This window comes from Thalassophryne amazonica, chromosome 2, assembly GCF_902500255.1.
Source record: "Thalassophryne amazonica chromosome 2, fThaAma1.1, whole genome shotgun sequence".
NCBI lineage: Eukaryota > Metazoa > Chordata > Actinopteri > Batrachoidiformes > Batrachoididae > Thalassophryne > Thalassophryne amazonica.
Window position 1 is genome coordinate 85,886,873 of NC_047104.1, and position 2,736 is coordinate 85,889,608.

At 41.6% G+C, this 2,736-nt stretch overlaps 1 protein-coding gene across 1 annotated transcript in view; it reads right to left on the bottom strand.

Moving 5' to 3' along the window:
- Window positions 1-212: 212 nt before the first annotated feature.
- immp1l (inner mitochondrial membrane peptidase subunit 1) overlaps window positions 213-2,736 on the bottom strand; it is a 54,548-nt gene continuing 52,024 nt past the window's right edge. Inside the window, exon 6 of the mRNA XM_034188689.1 lies at window positions 213-365. Coding sequence (XP_034044580.1) covers window positions 315-365 — 51 coding nt within the window. The 3' untranslated portion in view covers window positions 213-314. The remainder of the gene's footprint in view (window positions 366-2,736) is intronic.

Here is a 2,736-nt window from a genome sequence, read left to right on the forward strand (position 1 = left end):
TTCAGAGAGTTACAAAAGATTAAATGCACTTCGCCTGCCACACAGCACTGAGTAGTGGCATGGACTGGATGACTGGTCTAAGATGGCGGCCCCACGGCTCGTCAGTGCCAATAGGCGGTAGCGGTCGATGCGGCGTCTACTCTTTATAAAGTCTATGCCCACCCCCCGCACCCAAAGTCCTTTTCGTAACAAAAATGGTAACAAGGGGAAGCTAGACTTTTAATAAATAAGAGCTTTATTTTAAAGTAACTGAAAATAAAGTAACGTACTAGACTGCATGTGTACAGATGATTCAGTCCACGTCAGCCTGATAATTATCTGACTGTTCTTTCAATGAGAGTCCCAAAATTATGTGGAGGCCAGAGCTGTATTGGACAAAGAACACATGAAACCAAGGGTTTAAAAATACAGTTCATAGTCATACATGAAAAAAACAAAATCTACAACACATTACTGTTACTATTCTACCTCATTCTTGGAGACATTTTCTGATACTTCAATAAGTATGTGTTTGACCTGAAAAAAGATTTTATTTCATAAGCAGGCCTGCAGTGGAGTACTGCTCTCCAATCGGATGGACAGAAGGTTGGCTGACCCCTTTCCAGGGTTGTGGATACTATGACATCCAGTGACATGACAACCTCGGCAGAATGGAAAGCTACACAATATGTTGTCCAGACCATTGTTAGTCACACTCGCTTTTAACTTCAGACTGACTCAAATCTTTGAATTGTGGTTCCAACATGTACAACAAAATGTTCAACAAACAAAATTAAAGGCCAAATAAAGATTTTAAATGATTAAACTCAACACATAAGTGAATCAGTGTCTGTATATTAGTTGTTTCATCAACAGCATCTCTCTGATTAACAGACACACAAATATACGAGGTCTGTCAATAAAGTATCGTACCTTTTTATTTTTTTCAAAAACTATGGATTTCATTCATATGTTTTTACGTCAGACATGCTTGAACCCTTGTGCGCATGCGTGTGTTTTTCCACGCCTGTCGGTGACATCATTCGCATGTGAGCATGCCTTGGGAAGGAGTGGTCCCGCCCCCTCATCGGATTTTCATTGTCTGGAAATGGCAGAATGAAAAAGACTTTTTTCCATCAGAATTTTTTCAGAATCTGTTAGAGACTGGCACCTGGAAACCATTCGAAAAATTTATCTGGCTTTCGGTGAAAATTTTATGGGCTTCACAGAGAATAAGGACATTTACTATAGCTTTCAGGACTGCTTTAAGGACGGTCGGTGTGCCACGCTCAGAGCTGCGACGACGCGGCACAAACCACTGGATCATTTCTAAACGGATCGCTGTGTGGCGCCGGGACCGTCGTGTGCTCTTTCTCTGGTTATCACAAGAGCTGGACATCAGCCATTTTCCAGCAGATTTCACTTTTAACAAGAGATTTTGTCATGGAAAGCCGCGCGGAGGCTTCGCGCGTCACGACCGATTCGCTGATGAAGCGAGACAAAGGAACACCTCCGTTTCGGAGTGTTAGAGGACAAGTTGGGACATGTCCAGCTCTCCACAATTTCTCTTATACACACTCGAATGGTAAGCACTGAAAGCCGAGATAGACATGTCCCAACTTGTCCTCCAACACTCCGAAACGGAGGTGTTCCTTTGTCTCGCTTCATCAGCGAATCGGTCGTGACGCGCGAAGTCCTTTTCATTCCGCCATTTCCAGAAAATGAAAATCCGACGAGGGGGCGGGACCACTCCTTCCCAAGGCGTGCTCACAGGCGAATGATGTCACCGACAGGCGTGGAAAAACTCACGCATGCGCACGAGGGTTCAAGCATGTCTGATGTAAAAACATATGAATGAAATCCATATAGTTTTTGAAAAAAATAAAAAGGTACGATACTTTATTGACAGACCTCGTACAGTAGTGTTCAGAATAATAGTAGTGCTATGTGACTAAAAAGATTAATCCAGGTTTTGAGTATATTTCTTATTGTTACATGGGAAACAAGGTACCAGTAGATTCAGTAGATTCTCACAAATCCAACAAGACCAAGCATTCATGATATGCACACTCTTCAGGCTATGAAATTGGGCTATTAGTAAAAAAAAGTAGAAAAGGGGGTGTTCACAATAATAGTAGTGTGGCATTCAGTCAGTGAGTTCGTCAGTTTTGTGGAACAAACAGGTGTGAATCAGGTGTCCCCTATTTAAGGATGAAGCCAGCACTTGTTGAACATGCTTTTCTCTCTGAAAGCCTGAGGAAAATGGAACATTCAAGACATTTTTCAGAAGAACAGCGTAGTTTGATTAAAGAGTTGATTGGAGAGGGGAAAACTTATATGCAGGTGGAAAAAATTATAGGCTGTTCATCTACAATGATCTCCAATACTTTCAAATGGACAAAAAAAAAAAAAAAAAAAAAAAAAAAACAGACGCGTGGAAGAAAACGGAAAACAACCATCAAAATGGATAGAAGAATAACCAGAATGGCAAAGGCTCACCCACTGATCAGCTCCAGGATGATCAAAGACAGTCTGGAGTTACTTGTAAGTGCTGTGACAGTTAGAAGACGCCTGTGTGAAGCTATTTTATTTGCAAGAATCCCCGCAAAGTCCCTCTGTTAAATAAAAGACGTGTAGAAGAGGTTACAATTTGCCAAAGAACACATCAACTGGCCTAAAGAGAAATGGAGGAATATTTTGTGGACTGATGAGAGTAAAATTGTTCTTTTTGGGTCCAAGGGCTACAGACAGTTTGTG